At 39.0% G+C, this 15,356-nt stretch overlaps 2 protein-coding genes across 5 annotated transcripts in view; one reads left to right on the top strand and one right to left on the bottom strand.

The window, feature by feature from the left end:
- The window catches only part of LOC102495650 (mitochondrial import inner membrane translocase subunit Tim9-like), a 1,177-nt gene extending 708 nt beyond the window's left edge, over positions 1-469 (bottom strand). For 2 of the 4 annotated variants that reach the window (XM_014591691.1, XM_014591692.1), the window contains exon 1: positions 337-469. In XM_014591691.1, the coding sequence (XP_014447177.1) occupies positions 337-469 (133 nt within the window). Of the gene's footprint in view, positions 1-169; positions 171-305 lie in introns of all 4 variants that reach the window. The other 2 variants (XM_006158763.1, XM_014591693.1) reach the window with 2 other exon arrangements.
- The window catches only part of RAD51B (RAD51 paralog B), a 646,490-nt gene that overhangs the window by 32,258 nt on the left and 598,876 nt on the right, over positions 1-15,356 (top strand). Inside the window, exon 5 of the mRNA XM_014591690.2 lies at positions 5,336-5,472. Coding sequence (XP_014447176.1) covers positions 5,336-5,472 — 137 coding nt within the window. The remainder of the gene's footprint in view (positions 1-5,335; positions 5,473-15,356) is intronic.

The following is a 15,356-nucleotide window of genomic DNA, read 5'->3' as shown; positions in this document are numbered from 1 at the left end:
CCCCCCCCCATTCAATTGTTCTACCAATGAACTCAATTAGTCTAAGTATATCCACTAGCTAGCACAGCTGACATATCCTTACACATGTATCCAAATCTGATCCTAGGCATAAACCCCAGGGAGTAGAATGAACATACTATAAAGTAGACCCCAGTTGTGTCCATACAACTCTCTTCAGTCATCAAATGTGCATTTTTTTTCCTCCTGCTTATTATTTTTTTTTATATTAAATTATATTGCCTAACACTCATTCCCTGAGTATCATCACAACACACCAAGTGTAGTTTCCCATCATTTTTAGATACTTTTGTAAGCGATGTTCTGAACCGGTGGTCTCTTCAGATTTTACTTCTCTTGTTGTAAAGTCCTTAACGTAGTCCAAAAAGCATGTTTCTGTAAGTTTATTGTAGGTTCCAAGAAATTCCTTAAACTGTTTTATCTGATCAGATTCTGGAATTTGTGCAGTCATATCCTTGTACTAGGTTTATTAGTAACCTTTTCTGATGCGTGAGTTTCCTTTTTCTGGGAAAGTAGATGTCTAAGACTTGTTTGAATGTCTCTGTTGAGGCCTGTTTTCTTACTTAAGTATAAGCTGTAGCATTGACTCCAGTACGAGGCTGGGCATGGGGGTTGCACTTTGGAGTCTAGGAGCTGTGTGGGTCCAGGTCAGGGCACTGCAGCCACTGGGTGTCCGATCCACATTGTCTTTGATAATGATAAAAGGTCCCTGAAAAATGTTTGGGACTAGCAGCTCCAAAGCATGCCATATAAGATAGCCTATTATATTGTGGGAAGAAAATATTAGAACTTTTTTTTTCTTTTATTTTAAAATTTTTTTATATACATTCAGTCACATTGTTTAGCTTACAATGTGAGCATTTCAATATGTGAACATTTCTCCCCAGTCCTGTTGATCAAAATATCTTCAAACGATAACACCACGCCTCCCCATCCCGTCAATGCTCTATCTCCGTATCCCTTCTCCAAATGCCCTTCCTTAGGCCCCACTCCTCTACACACACCTCATCTGGCATTCACACCCATCTCTTGTACAACCTTTAGTCAATCAGTTTCAGTCATAGAGTGAACTTTTATTGGTATTTCAATTTAACAAATGAAATTTACATGATTGGCATTTAATGTATGTGTAGACACTGGCATTTTCACTTTGTTGGTGTGTTAGACCACTGTGCCTCAGTTATAGTTAGGTAGGAAGAGATACAGAGGGTTGACAGAGGCACATTTCTTGTGCCTTTAGTTTCAACACGTTGGAATGAATTGCATAGATCTGAAAGTACTTAGATAGTTTAATTAAACCAAATCTCACAAAATAGACAATGGCATAAAAAGATTCCTGCAAAGAACCTGTAGATTGAAGACAGTACTACAATGTGAGTAGAAGTAAGCCACATGCCTGTTAATTCAGAGCTGGTGATTCATTCTGCTATGACTAATGAAGTAAAAATCAATGATATCCTAAGCCCATCTGAGAAGATATAAAAAAAATTGGAAATTATAAAGATGACAGTTTGATATATGGAATTATACCTATTATTGTTAACAATGAAATTTGCTGTTCTTTTGTCCCTTAAAATACTAGCTACGGCTAGTAAAAGGTCATCATAAGAAAGAAAACTTAAGCAAGTTTTTTGGTGACATCATTTTTTTGTTTTGTTTTTAAGAATTATTTAATTAATTTTATTTATTAATTATTATTATTATTATTAAATTTGAGAGAGAGAGAGGAGATAGAGAAAGTAAGCCACCAGATCTGGGATTTGAACCATGGTTGGCCATGTGGGAGTCCAGTGCTTTAACAGCTATGCCACCTGCCAGTCCCTTTCAGTGACATCTTAAAGTCATGTGATATATAATTCAATATCTAGAACACTTTCAATAAAATTAATGATAGATATTTAAGGACCTCCTTAACAGCAAAAGACCAATTATGATAGTGTATATTATTAGTTACACTAGTGACATATTTGTTCTTCGTGTTACTGTAAAATAGATAAAATAAAACAGGAAACAACATAGCAATACTTAGATTATTACTACTACTATTATTATTATTAAGAAATCACATTTATTTAGCTGCAGAAAGTGTGCACTCACCAAAGACAGAGAGAGAAATGGAAAATGAAAAAGCACCTTCAGGAGGGATGTCCACACTACAATTCCTTCTCTTCCATTCTTCTCCCTGGGTTTTGGGCAGACATACACACATGCCTGGTGTGTTTTTCAAGCCACAAAGTTCAGGATTTGAACCCTGCCATCTGCCATATGGGATTCAGCTGCCTTAACTGCTGTGTTTCCTGGCTGACCTTAAATGGATTATTTTCTGAGCAAATTAAAGATATCTATCTATCTATCTATCTATCTATCTATCGATAGATAGATAGATATATATATATCTCAAATTAAAGATGATTTGAGGCATCAAGAATTAAAACATGGGGCCAGACAGTGGTGTAGTGGTAGTATCACTGAACCTATCTACATGTGAAAGTCCCCAGTTCATGTCCCAGGGCCTCCCTGTACATGGCACATGTGTGCCTCCCTGTGATCTGGGCTGGCTGAGACTGGGGTGGATTGTGGTGTGAAGACCCTGATGGGAGTGCCTGTCTCTCTTTCTCTCTCTGTCTGTCACATAGGGAAGAAATAAAAGGATTTGAACTTGAGGCTGCTGTAGGCAACGTAGCAAGACCCTGTCTGAAAGAACTGGGAGTTGTGGTGTGATCCTGTGGTCTTAGCTACTTGGGAGGATCCTGTGTTTAAAGAAAAAAGTATCTCATTTGAACTACAAGACACAAAATACGATTTTAAAAAGAAATTTCTAGAGAGAGAGAGGGAAAGGGGCCTCCCTCTTAATGGGACATGGTCAATGCCACAATCCCTTCTCCACCCTGTTGGGATTTTGAGCACACATACACGTGTACCCTGCATGTTTTTCAAGCTTATGGGGCTAGGATTAGAACCATGTGATCGGTCAATGTGGGATCCAGCTGCCTTAACCACCTGGCCACAGAGCCATTCCTACAGAAGAGAACTTGAGTGACTATTTTCTCAGTTTTCCCATGGATGATACATAACTAATATCAACTCACATGCACAGGGGAGAGGTTAATATATTAAATACAGTGGATTTAGGCAATATGGTTTAATTCTGTCCTGGGAACTCAGGTAGTTGTATTGTGGGTGTGGCAAATTCTTAAAAGAATTTTGTGTTTTTACAAATGACTTTTTTTTTAGGTTACAGGTCCACCAGGTTGTGGAAAAACTCAGTTTTGTATAATGATGAGTGTTCTGGCGACATTACCTACTAACTTTTGTGTACATTAACACAGAGTCAGCATTTAGTGCTGAAAGGTAAGAGATTTTTCTTATTTTTCAATTGTAATGCTTTGGTTTTGTAACATACACAGAATAGACTATTTAACATTTACTTTTTTTTTAAGAACACAAGATGCTAGACACTGTTTAAAAGAATTTTCCTTTTAAGATGGACATGGGAAGCTGATTTTCTTTTTTCTTTCTTTCTTGCTTTCTTTCTTTCTTCCTATTTCTATCTCTTTCTTATTGGTGTAAGTGGGGTTCCTGGACAAGCTGCATTTTGCAAAAAGTCAGGAAAAAATAATTTCAAGAAACAGAAGGGGGCCAGCTTGTGGTCTGGTGGTTAAGGTGACTGGATCCCACAAAGATAACTGTGGAGTTCTAGTGCCAGACCCAGCACATTGAGAAACATGCCAGGATATGTGTGTACATGCCCCAAATCCTCAAAGAAGTAAGAAATGGGGGAGAAGGGATTTGTGATGTGACCATTAGTTGCAGAAGCTACAAGTACCAGTTAACCCTTAAAGTATAAGACAGAGGAATAATGTAAGCAACAAAAATAGGGTTAAAAAATTATTTGGTTGGGTCAGCAGGTGGTGTGGTAGTTAAGGTCCTATACTCCTACTGGATGCGTGTGCATGTGTGCCCGAAATCCCAGGAGGAGAATGGAGGAGGAGGGATTGTGGTGTGGCCATCTCCCCTAGGGAGTGATTTCTCACTTTCCCTCTCATTGTCCTTCTCCAGCGAGCACACTACCCCGTGACAACAACCTTTAAAAAAGAAAAGGAAGGTCAGCAGGTGATGTGGTTGAGGCGCTGGGCACTCTCTCATGGCTGACAGTGGTTTGAGTCCTGGACCTAGTGGCTTGCTTTCTCACTTTCTCCCTCTCTGTCTCTCTCTGGTCAAATTAAAATGAATGAATGAGTAAATAAAATTAAATAATTCTTGAAAGAAAATAGGAAAGAAAGAAATTGGGAAGAATATAAGTAGAAAATGTGGAGGGAGGAAAACTAATAAGAAAGACAAAAGGGGGACCAGCAGTTAGCATAATGGCTATGTCGCTGGTCTCCCACCGTGTCAAGTCGACTGTGGTTTGAGTCCCGGACCCAGTTATCTATCTATCTATCTATCTATCTATCTATCGATAGATATATATATATATATCTCAAATTAAAGATGATTTGAGGCATCAAGAATTAAAACATGGGGCCAGACAGTGGTGTAGTGGTAGTATCACTGAACCTATCTACATGTGAAAGTCCCCAGTTCATGTCCCAGGGCCTCCCTGTACATGGCACATGTGTGCCTCCCTGTGATCTGGGCTGGCTGAGACTGGGGTGGATTGTGGTGTGAAGACCCTGATGGGAGTGCCTGTCTCTCTTTCTCTCTCTGTCTGTCACATAGGGAAGAAATAAAAGGATTTGAACTTGAGGCTGCTGTAGGCAACGTAGCAAGACCCTGTCTGAAAGAACTGGGAGTTGTGGTGTGATCCTGTGGTCTTAGCTACTTGGGAGGATCCTGTGTTTAAAGAAAAAAGTATCTCATTTGAACTACAAGACACAAAATACGATTTTAAAAAGAAATTTCTAGAGAGAGAGAGGGAAAGGGGCCTCCCTCTTAATGGGACATGGTCAATGCCACAATCCCTTCTCCACCCTGTTGGGATTTTGAGCACACATACACGTGTACCCTGCATGTTTTTCAAGCTTATGGGGCTAGGATTAGAACCATGTGATCGGTCAATGTGGGATCCAGCTGCCTTAACCACCTGGCCACAGAGCCATTCCTACAGAAGAGAACTTGAGTGACTATTTTCTCAGTTTTCCCATGGATGATACATAACTAATATCAACTCACATGCACAGGGGAGAGGTTAATATATTAAATACAGTGGATTTAGGCAATATGGTTTAATTCTGTCCTGGGAACTCAGGTAGTTGTATTGTGGGTGTGGCAAATTCTTAAAAGAATTTTGTGTTTTTACAAATGACTTTTTTTTTAGGTTACAGGTCCACCAGGTTGTGGAAAAACTCAGTTTTGTATAATGATGAGTGTTCTGGCGACATTACCTACCTATATGGGAGGATTAGATGGAGCTGTTGTGTACATTGACACAGAGTCAGCATTTAGTGCTGAAAGGTAAGAGATTTTTCTTATTTTTCAATTGTAATGCTTTGGTTTTGTAACATACACAGAATAGACTATTTAACATTTACTTTTTTTTTAAGAACACAAGATGCTAGACACTGTTTAAAAGAATTTTCCTTTTAAGATGGACATGGGAAGCTGATTTTCTTTTTTCTTTCTTTCTTGCTTTCTTTCTTTCTTCCTATTTCTATCTCTTTCTTATTGGTGTAAGTGGGGTTCCTGGACAAGCTGCATTTTGCAAAAAGTCAGGAAAAAATAATTTCAAGAAACAGAAGGGGGCCAGCTTGTGGTCTGGTGGTTAAGGTGACTGGATCCCACAAAGATAACTGTGGAGTTCTAGTGCCAGACCCAGCACATTGAGAAACATGCCAGGATATGTGTGTACATGCCCCAAATCCTCAAAGAAGTAAGAAATGGGGGAGAAGGGATTTGTGATGTGACCATTAGTTGCAGAAGCTACAAGTACCAGTTAACCCTTAAAGTATAAGACAGAGGAATAATGTAAGCAACAAAAATAGGGTTAAAAAATTATTTGGTTGGGTCAGCAGGTGGTGTGGTAGTTAAGGTCCTATACTCCTACTGGATGCGTGTGCATGTGTGCCCGAAATCCCAGGAGGAGAATGGAGGAGGAGGGATTGTGGTGTGGCCATCTCCCCTAGGGAGTGATTTCTCACTTTCCCTCTCATTGTCCTTCTCCAGCGAGCACACTACCCCGTGACAACAACCTTTAAAAAAGAAAAGGAAGGTCAGCAGGTGATGTGGTTGAGGCGCTGGGCACTCTCTCATGGCTGACAGTGGTTTGAGTCCTGGACCTAGTGGCTTGCTTTCTCACTTTCTCCCTCTCTGTCTCTCTCTGGTCAAATTAAAATGAATGAATGAGTAAATAAAATTAAATAATTCTTGAAAGAAAATAGGAAAGAAAGAAATTGGGAAGAATATAAGTAGAAAATGTGGAGGGAGGAAAACTAATAAGAAAGACAAAAGGGGGACCAGCAGTTAGCATAATGGCTATGTCGCTGGTCTCCCACCGTGTCAAGTCGACTGTGGTTTGAGTCCCGGACCCAGTGGCTTCAACTTATGCTGGGTGTGTGTGCGTGCATGCCCAAGATCCTGAGAGGAGAATGGAGGAGAAGGGATTGCGGCGTGGCCATCCCCCCTGGGGGGTGATTTCTTGCTTTCTGTCTCTCTATCTCTCTCTGCCTGGCGAGCACACGTGCCCTATAGCAAAAACCTCTACAAAAAAAAGAAAAAAAAAAAAAGAAAGAAAGACGAAAGGAAAGCTGCCTTATAACTAATTTCTACGTGGAGTAAAGTATTGGTGGAGTAAAGTATTAGTGGATGGATATTTATTTTTAAAGAATTTTTAAAATTTAATTTTATTCATTGTCATTTTATTTTATTTGAAGTTGACTAGAGAGAAAGAAAGAGAGAAGGAAAGTGAGAAAGCAAGCTGTCAGGTCCAGGATTATGAACCATGGTCAGCCATGTAGGAGTCCAGCTGCCTTAACTACCATGCCACCTGCCGGCCTGTGAATGGATATTTATAAGCAAGAATGTTTATACTTTAGAGATTGAATTCTGTTGTTTTAGTCAAAGTCTAGTATAGGTATAGTTTTTTGAGTCTTTCTCTATGTCACTATGAATCAAATCTCTCTTATTTCTCTCCAAAGAGTACTGTTTACTTCATAGCATATTATCTAACCAGATAAGTTCCAAATGAATTATTTTGCCCAGCACTTATTATTTGCCACTCAATGTCTCTTGGTTATTTAGTCTTTCCAAGTATATGCCACTGGTCTGTAAGCAATTTGAGTTTGTGTTATATCTTCGTATCTTGAAAGCCAAATCCAATGTCTGATACAAAAAATGTTTGATAAATGAATGAACTAGCAAGTGTTTTTCCTAGATCGTGAAATCCAGATACCATTTTTTTTTTAGAAAGATTTTTGCTATAGGATGTGTGCACTTGCCAGAGAAACAGAACGAGACAGAGAGATAGAAAGTGAGAAATCACCTTTCTGGGGGGATGGCCATGCCACAATCCCTTCTCTTCTGCTCTCCTCTTGGGATTTTGGACATGCATTCACATGTGCCTGGTGTGAGTTTCAAGCTGCTGGATATGGGACTTGAACCATGGTCGGCCATGTGGGAGTCCAGCAACATAACCATTACATCATCTTCTGATCCCATTATTTCTCTTTTACTATAAATGTGTTTTTTGAAAGAGTTTGTATAGGGTTGGTGTTATTTCTTCCCTAAATATTTTTTTGAATTCACCATTGGGGGCACTTGGGTCTACAGTATTCTTTGGGGAATATGTTTAAAAACAAATGCAGTATTTTTCATAACTAGAACTATCCAAGTTATTTATTCTTTTTTTAAAAAAATAATTATTTATTTAATCTTATTTATTCATTCATTTATTTTAATTTGACCAGAGAGAGACACACACACAGAGAGAGAGAAGGAAAGTGAGAAAGGAAGCCACCAAGTCTGAGACTTGAACCATGGTCAGCCATGTGGACGTGTCCAGTGCCTTAGCCACCACACCACGTTTTGGTCCCCAGGTTATTTATTCTTGAGAGAGCTTTGATGGTTTGTATCTTTCTTAGGGTTTTTCATCTGAGTTGTCAGATTTATTGACATCCAATTGTTCACAATATTTCCTTAGTACCCTCTCGATATGTATAAAATCTGTAATGTCCTCTACTTAATTCCTGATAGTAATACACTGTCTACCACCCTACCTTCTGTCTGTCAGTTTGGCTTTAGGCGTATCAGTTTTATTGATCTTTTCAAAGAACTAGCTTTTGGTATCATTGATTTTCTTCTCTGTATTTTTTTTTTAATTATTTCATTGATTTCCTCTTATTATCATTCTTTCTTTGGTTGCTTTAGTTTTCATTTGCTTTACAGGTGAAAGTTTGATCACTGATTTTTGACCTTTCTTTTTTGGTGCTAATATCTAATGCTATAATCTTGTCCTTACACAGTTTTAGCTGAGTCCTAAACATTTTAATATGCTATGTTTTCTTTCTTTCTTTTTTTTTTTTTTAGGGAGAGGTTTTTGCTATAGGGTGCATGTGCTTACCAGAGAGACAGAGACAGAAAGTGAGAAATCACCCCCTAGGGGGATGGCCACACTGGAATCCCTTCTCCTCCATTCTCCTCTTGGGATTTTTGGGCATACACACGCATGTACCCAGCATGAGTTTCAAGCCACCGGGTCTGGTGCTCGAACTGCAGTTAGCCATGTGGGAGTCCAGTGATGTAATCACTATACCATCGGCTGGTCCCAAGAAGTTAAAAATTTTAAGTACAGAGGATTTTCAAAAGTTCATGGAAAATGCATATTATGAAAAATTTTGCATGTATTTCAAAATGTTTTTGCACCATAGTAAACTTGTACCTTAATTTAATTTTTCCTTGAACTTTTTGCCAAGATAAGGTTAAATAGGTGAGTTGTATTTGCCACCAGGAAATACATTGCATTCACTGTTAACCCCAGTTTTGCTCGATGGAGTAAAAGCACAACCCATCTTATCAGGCCTTAGGAATTCTGACATAAGGCCTAAAACATAGTTACATTTACTTACTTAAAAACTATCCCTGCTTCTAACACTTGTAGCTTTAGTCTTGTGACCTCTGCATCAGGCAGGGAGAAAAAAAAATGAAGTCATATGGAGAAGAAAACTAAAAATGTATAAATCATTATACCAACCTATACCAACTATACCAACTTAGTCATACCAAGTATGATCTCTCTCTCCCCCCCATCTACCAGAAAAACAGAGGAAAATCAGGAGAATCTAGTGAGGACACTCCTTTAGTTCTACTTGTTTTGAGTATAGACATATACTTAAAGCTTCATGCCTTTCTCTCCCCCAGTTTTAGGCAGCTAGTATTGTAATTGCCTGTTCCACTTTTCTATCAAACTATTACTCTGAGGAGGATATCTCTCTGCCTGTTGTTGAACATCATGGGCTGTACAGTATGTTCCTTGGTCTAAAGTGGCCACCAGCTCTCTACATTCTGTGCAGGGGCTTTTGTTCTGGTTTTCTATAGCATTTTCAGCATTCACGTCTGTCAGCTAAGCAAAATTCAGTGCAGAGAGAGGGTCTATTCCTGTCAAGATCCACGTGTGGCTGCCTAGGGCTGCTTGCATCAGTATCACTTGCTAGCTGGGTTCAGGCCTTCCTGCCAGGGAATCTGCCATGTAGTCATCAGCAGTTTCCGTCTCGCTAGAAGACAGAACAGCTCTTAAAAGGGACATATCTATCTTCAGCCCACCTCTGCCTTGTTGCAGTACCCCCATATCCATTCACTTCATAGCCCAGGTGGCCACTGTGTGAGCACATGGGAATATCTGCTCATTGATTCTAGTCATCTGAACTTGGGAGGGAGTTTTTCTGATGAGCATCAACATGTTCTACTTTAATGCACTCCTCAAATTTCCACAGGGCTGTGTCACACTGGCATCCCTTTAATTGACCAGTTTTAATTTCCCTCCTGACAGAGTATACAGCCAGGCCATTGGCTACTGTGCATGAGTCAGTAAGAACCCAAACATAGAAGCTTTTACCACTCTTCACGTATATCACTGCTAGAAAAGCTCATGCAGTTCAACCTACTGGACTGATTTGTTTTTATCTTTGATCAGAGCAGCATCTTTCCAAATGGATGTTCTCCATTCACCTTGAAGCTGTCATCCACACACCAAGCAGCTCTTGTGTCAGTTAGTTGAGAGCTGAAACGAGAAAAATAAGAGCCCTTTTATTCAAAATGGGGCTGGAAGGCATTAGGCAAATTGAGTTCAGACAAGTAGAAGTTGGATGGCCTTGGAATGTGCACTCCTCCCTTTGGCACTGCGCCTCTGAGATAAAGACTTGAAATAGTTCTAGAAGCTGCCAAGGCATCATTGGACTTTGTGTTTTATGAACATCCTTATTGGGCAAATGTATTTCTCCTTTACCTTCTACTAGTCATGTACAACAATGTGTCAGACTCAGCGTCTCTACACTTTATTTAAGATCAAGCAAAGTGACTCCAGGCACCCCGAAGTCACCCCCTCCCCCAAGTCATAGGATTTAGATAGTCACTGCTGTACAAGACACCTTGATGTAGCTTTTCAACAGTGTGGGTTGATGTCTTAGTCCTGTGCTTTGTGTGAACTCTTGCCATATTCGTTTGCTATAGACATGGAACGTAGATGTGCTCATATATGGTGTCTTGCTAGATCCAAAACACATTCTTGATTCCCACGTGAAACAAACAACTGCACAAATAGCAGCAGTAACCAAAACCTTTATCTGAATCTAGCATTTTCCATTGCAATAACTGGTCATTTCATTCTTACAGAAATAGTCAAAAAAGCCTCTTCTGCATTTGGCAACTAGAATGATCTTTAAATATGAAGTCTGATCATATTAATCTTGTTTCTAGGCTTTCCATTTGACTAAATAAAACTTAAACATACTACCAAAGATGTAAAGGTTTTATGTGATTTTGGCCTCTGGCTAGCTCTCTGAATAGTATTACTTATTGTTCTTTATGTTGTTCCCTGAACTGCAGCCATATCAGCCTCTTTGCTATTCCTCAGGCATAGTTGGCATCTTCTCAGTTCTTGCCTTTCGCATTTGCTATAGTTCTCTATTCCTATGTGCAGTCCTATTAGATAGCCACGTGGTTTATTTTCTCATCTCTTTTATATATTTGCTCAAATGTCACTTTATTAATAAGGCTTTGCCAGGCCATCCTATGTAAAATAGCACCTGCTTTTATCTGTCACATTCTGTTTCTCATCCTGCTTCACTTTTCTCTAGAGCATTCGTTACCAGATATACAAGATCTATTTGTTTGTCTTTCTCAGTAAAATGTGTTCTAGGAGGGAAGGATTTTTCTTTCCCTTTTGTTTTGGGAGTGTTTGTCATTTATTTCCATATCCTCAGCACCTGGAATGGTGCCTGGATATAGTAGTTCCTCAAGATGTTGTTGGAAAGTCATGACGTATTTTTTCCATGTTTTTCTATGCAAAAAAAGCATCATGACTTTTCTGACAACCCAATATTTGTTGAATGAATGAATCTGAAGTGCATTTTTGTGAAAGAGATACATTTTATAAGATATCCACTAGATGGCATTGTTTTAAAACTTTATGTAATTAATGTCTGGAAGCAAAAGATAAGTTCTTTTCTGTTGCTTAACCAGAACAAAAAAAGATCTTTATGATGTAGATCGTCCCAAGAAATTACTATGGTTGGGGCCAGCAGGTGGCATGGTGGTTAAGGGCATTGGACTCCCACATGGCTGACCACTGTTCGAGTCCCGGACCTGGTGGCTTACTTTCTCACTTTCTCTCTCCTCTCTTTCTTTCTCTATCCCTCTCTGGTCAAATTAAAATAAATAAAAGAATAACTAAAGTTAAATAAAATAATTCTAAAAAAAAAGAAATTACTATGGTTAATGTGAAGTATATAGAATGCTGCATTTTTCTTTAGTTTTTGATTTATATTTTTTCAGATACCTAGTCTAAAATTAAAATCATATGGAAAAACTTACATAAAATTATAGCATATTGGTTTTCTTTTTTTTTAGAATGATTTTATTTAACTTTATTTATTTATTTATTTATTTATTTATTTAAATTTGACCAGAGAGGGACATGTGAGAGAGAGAGAAAGTGAGAAAGCAAATGTCCAGGTCTGGGGCTCACACATGGTCGGCCAGAGGGAAAGTGAGAAAGCAAGTCACCAGGTTTGGGACTTGAACCACAGTTGGCCATGTGGGAGTCCAGCACCCTTAACCTCCATGTCACCTCCTGGCCCCCCATACTGGTTTTAGATAACAATTCAATACAGTTATTTAGCATGCTAACTATGAACAAGAATAGTTCATTCGTTTCCATACATTGACTACCATTCTTTCTGAGAGGACTTGATGGAATGATGAAGTAGCCATAAGTTTCAGAACCTTTTTTTTGAGAGGTTTTTGCTATAGGACGCATGCACTTGCCAGAAAGACAGAGAGAGACAGAAAGCGAGAAATCACCACCCCCTGCCTGGGGAGGGATGGCCACACTGCAATCCTTTCTCCTCCATTCTCCTCTCAGGATCTTTGGCACACATGCACAAGCACCTGGCGTGAGTTTAAGCCACCGGATCTGGGACTCGAACCGTGGCCGATTACATGGTGATATAGCCATTATGCCATCTGCTGGTCCCTCTTTTTTTTTTTTTTTTTTTTTTAAGAATTATTTAATTTTATTTATTGTCATTATTTTATTTTATTATTTTGAGGTTGACCAGTGAGAGACAAAGAGAAGGAAAGTGTGAAAGCAAGCTGCCAGGTCTGGGACTCAAACTGTGGTCAGCCATATGGGAGTCCAGCTTCCTTCCACTACCCCACCTGCTGGCCCCTCAGAACCTTTTTTTAAAAAAAGAATTATTTATTTAACTTTTTTCAATTATCATTATTTTAAATTTTGTCCAGAGAGAGAAGGAAAGTGAGAAAGCAAGCCACCAGGTTTAGGACTTGAACCATGGTCAGCCACATGGGAGTCCAGCAACCCAACCACCATGCCATCTGTTGACCCAGTTTTATAAACTTTTACCACTCAAGCCACTAGCTGTAATCTGCTGAGTGCTAGAGGGAAGAAAATTATTACTTGTCTGTCAGGTATTCAGTTGTTGTTGCAAATGAATTGGGTACTCTAGATCTGGTTCCTGGTCAGCTGGGCATCCAAATTTTGAAAACTTGCATGTTTTTGGTAGATGTTCTCATACTTATCCTATTAAAAATCAATGGGTTTCAAGTGGCATTGCTTTTTAGCCAACTTCTCTGACTAACACTTAACTCAGCAAATAGTTGCCCTAATCAAAAAATTGATAAATTTCCCTCAACCCTCAGAATTTGCCTGTTTTGCCTTTGTCAATGCCATCTCATCTCTTCTCGTTTTCCTCACTTACCTCGTTTCCCTCTTCTTTTACAATCCGTATACTTCTCTCAAGCACTTCTGCGTGGTCATCTGATCCATTTTGTTCTCACTCTTTATACTGTTTTGGGGTATATTCTTAAAGTATTTTTTCTTCTTCCTGTTCATCCTAACTATGTTTTTTTCTTTTCAAATTGCTCAAAATATACTTTGAAAACCAGTCATTGTTTCTCTTCTTTTTCTCTGTTTTGGGTTTTTCCCTTTCTTTCTGATTATAGCATATGTAAGGAAGTTATTTTGTTTATCCCTGTAAACCTCAGCTGCTTCTCAGAACTCTAACTATTTAGAAATGAACACACTGTTCCTTTGTACTTTCGTGTTTCTAAGTGGTACATAAAATATAGGATGGTTTTAGTGTTTATAGTGACTTCTCCCAGTCTCCCCTGGGCTGATAAAGTGTTTTAAGTACGAGACAATTACATTCAGAGTGTTACATGTGGGTACTTCAAAAAAGTTTGTGGAAAAATGAAATTAAATACAAATTTTTTTTTTTTTTTGGAGAGGTTTTTCGCTATAGGGCCCGTGCGCTCGCCAGACAGACAGAGAGAGACAGAGAGACAAAGCGAGAAATCACCCCCCAGGGGGGATGGTCACGCAGCAATCCCTTCTCCTCCATTCTCCCCTCGGGATCTTGGGCACGCACGCACATGTGCCCAGCGTGAGTTTAAGCCACCGGGTCCGGGACGCGAACCATGGTCGACTACGTGGGAGCCCAGCGACATAGCCATTACGCCACCTGCTGGTTCCCAAATTAAAGTACAAATTTATTTTGATGCAAAAATAATTTTGAAACCTGTACATAGTTTTTTCTTTAAAAAATTTTTAATTTCCAGAGGACAAATGTGTTCTCCTGAATGAGACAAGGAGAGAGGGAGAGGTAGACAGCACACCTCAGTGGACGGTGCTCACTCCACAATCCCTGTTCCACCATTTTTCTGTCCTGTCTGGTTTGGGGCATGCATACACATATGCCCAGCATATTTTTCAAGCTGCTGGACTGGGATTTGAACCATGTGGTTGGTCACTGGGATCCAGCTCTTTTAACCACTACGCCATAGGGCTGGCACTAGTTTTCTTTGTTGTTGTTGTTTTCATAATATATATTTTCTATGAACTTTTTTGAAGACAGCTCTCATTTTGAATATTTTTAACCAGAAATATTTGAAATTCCTGGTAGTATTCTCCAAATCTTATACTATTAGTGATAATAGTTGTCTCTGTTCCAACTTGTCTTTCTCCTGTACTTGGCTTACCCCATATATTAAGTTTAGCTTTGAGTCAGAATTCAGTGTTTAGAAAATAATTTTCTGTTTACTAAGAAACTACTGGTTAGCATTCATTTGTTTAGACAATATTTTCTGTACTAAGGAACTATTGGATAGCATTTACTGGTATGAATTAAGTTTTCATTGAGAAAGCATATTTTTCTAGACTGAGACATGAAGACTTAAAGATATCTAGTTATTAGAATGATAATATCGCATATTTTCTCAATTATACGTCTTCCATTAAAGAAAGTGAAAACATTCTAAAAATTTACTAAAACATGTCTTATAGCTTCTAGTCAAAATGTCATCTATAAAATGTATTTATTTTGAGAAAAAGAAATCTTGGAGACATGGTTGCTTGCTCAAAATGAGCTGAGATCCAAAAGCCTTTGCTGATCTCATGCTCTGATTGCTAACCTTTGTTAGAGCCTAAAAGGAGGGCTTAGGGGCCAGCAGGTTGTGTAGTGATTACAGTTCTAGACTCCCACATGGTCCCTCGCAGTTTGAATCCTGGACCTTGTATCTTGAAAATCACACTGAGTGCATGTGTGTGCGTGCCTAAAATCCCAGGAAGAGAATGGAGGGGAAGGAATTGCGGAATGGTCATCTCCCCTGGG

Source organism: Tupaia chinensis, unplaced genomic scaffold, assembly GCF_000334495.1.
Source record: "Tupaia chinensis unplaced genomic scaffold, TupChi_1.0 Scaffold000609_1, whole genome shotgun sequence".
Classification (NCBI taxonomy): domain Eukaryota; kingdom Metazoa; phylum Chordata; class Mammalia; order Scandentia; family Tupaiidae; genus Tupaia; species Tupaia belangeri.
This window is presented reverse-complemented; position numbering and strand designations above follow the sequence as displayed.